The following is a 1857-nucleotide window of genomic DNA, read 5'->3' as shown; positions in this document are numbered from 1 at the left end:
TTAATCGACGGACGGTATCAAATATCTTCTGCTATCATAAGTTGAAGCATCTTAAAAGAGCTCCTGACAAAACCTTGGTTGTACGTAACCTTCAAACGTGGACAGTAGGATTTGTTTCTTCGATCCGCTCCAAACAGGTCATGTAGGTATACGTGCCTTCGTACGAGACGCTGGTGGGGTAAGCAGCTACCCACTTCTTTTCTTTTATTGGTATAGGAAATTCGACCGTACATTACCACATAAACCTTGTCGACAACTCTCCGCGCACTGCTCCACCACAGAACCTTGTCGACCGTCGATTGTTGCCATGCGCCGGAGCGATCGGCCCCCGACGTGTCACCCCCCAGCTCACCCTTCGCCCCTCCGCGTCCGGCCTATAAAAACGACGATGCACCTCTCGTCCTCCCATTGCATTGCAAGTGAAGCTCACACAACCTACCCTACCCTACCCACCCATCCATCAGCAGTTTTTCTATCGACCAATGGCTTCTTCTTCCGTGCTTCTCGGAGCCTCGGCCACGGCCGCGCTCACCGGCACCCCGGCAGGCAAGGCCCTTCCCCGGCCTTGCTTCCTCGCCGCTCGCCCGCGCACCGTGAGCGGCGGCCGCCTCTGCCTGCAGAACGCTCCAAGGGCGACTCCGGTACGTGTGCCGCGAGCAGTACCGTTCGATCATGGCCTCATGCCGATTATTTTTACGTACGCTGCTGGTTAGTCGTCCTCTGAGATATGCTGACCGAGATATATGGGTGCATGGGACAGGCGTACAACGACGCTGCGGATGCTACCGACAAGGCCATCGACGGCGTGAAGGGGGTGGCCGACGAGTTGAAGAAGGGCGTGGCGGAGGCGGCTGAGGCCGTCTCGGGCAACACCGAGAAGGCCGCGGAGGAAGCCGGCAAAGGCGCGAGCGAGGTGGACGAGAAGGCCAAGGACTTCGGCGAGCAGGCGAAGAAGGCGACGGAGGAGGCGTGGGACGGCGCCAAGGACGCCGCACAGGGCATCACGGACAAGGTCGCGGACGCGGCCAAAAAGGAAGCTAACTAAGCTAACAATGCGTTGACTAGTCCGATATGTATCTCTCAATTCATTTTCCATTGTAAGAAGGGTTGTAAGAATGCATATACGTACTTTGGTACAAGAAGAGATAAAATAGCTGCATTTATTTTCTGACATACAGGATTACCGCCCTGTTAATGTCAAACGCAATAAAGAAAATGATGCTAAAAGGTTTACATAATAGCTATGCGTGAGTTGCTTGAATTTCGAATTTGAGTCAGTCGATTCGTGGAAGAAGGAAGGAGGAGACGAGGTGTAGCACCAAGGCAAAAGACGACGGAGCCGGGGCGAGTGGAGCGAAGCCCGGGGGCGCGGGCAAGGCCTTGGCCGGGAACGAGCCGTAGACGGAGATGGCATGCCTTGCCGCAACGTCTCAGGAGAAGGTGAGTCGGTGGTTGACGGTTCGGGTGTGGGACCGGGAAGGCTCGCCCGCGAAATGCACTTGTTACACTTCATTTTACCGTGTAAGAATGCATATATGTATTGTTGAGAGATTTTACGTCGATCCTAACAGCGGTAGAGGGGAGTACGTGAAATTTGTACTCGACGAAACGTCAGGTGAGGAAACTAGGAAACTAGGGGACTTAGGCACAGAACGCTAGGGCACACGATATATTCAGGTTCAGGCTCCTAATGTGTGTAAGAGCCCTACTTCCCGCCTTACTATTTCCTTGTGGAGAACAGAGAACTACAATGTCGAGGGAGGGACTCGGCAAGTTCTTGCGGGCGTGGAGATTTGGGTGTTTTAGGATCAATTGTGTATGTCTAAAGGGGGAATCTCCTGGCAATTTTAAGCTTTT

The 1857-nt window shown here is 53.7% G+C and overlaps 1 protein-coding gene across 1 annotated transcript; it reads left to right on the top strand.

Annotated features, from left to right (window-relative positions):
• Positions 1-399: 399 nt before the first annotated feature.
• Positions 400-1238, top strand: LOC125539512. The gene is made up of 2 exons (XM_048702982.1): positions 400-641; positions 761-1238. Exons 1-2 carry the CDS (start codon positions 483-485, stop codon positions 1043-1045), a joined length of 444 nt encoding a protein of 147 aa, XP_048558939.1. The 5' UTR covers positions 400-482; the 3' UTR covers positions 1046-1238.
• The last annotated feature ends 619 nt before the right edge of the window (positions 1239-1857 follow it).

Source organism: Triticum urartu, chromosome 2 (genome assembly GCF_003073215.2).
Source record: "Triticum urartu cultivar G1812 chromosome 2, Tu2.1, whole genome shotgun sequence".
NCBI classification, from domain to species: Eukaryota; Viridiplantae; Streptophyta; class Magnoliopsida; order Poales; family Poaceae; genus Triticum; species Triticum urartu.
This window is presented reverse-complemented; position numbering and strand designations above follow the sequence as displayed.

Bases quoted from the DNA above. Each gene is read 5' to 3' on its own strand.
- LOC125539512 (XM_048702982.1), top strand. From the start codon at position 483: ATGGCTTCTTCTTCCGTGCTTCTCGGAGCCTCGGCCACGGCCGCGCTC. The intron at 642-760 runs GTACGTGTGCCG...TGCATGGGACAG, and splicing joins ACGCTCCAAGGGCGACTCCG to GCGTACAACGACGCTGCGGA.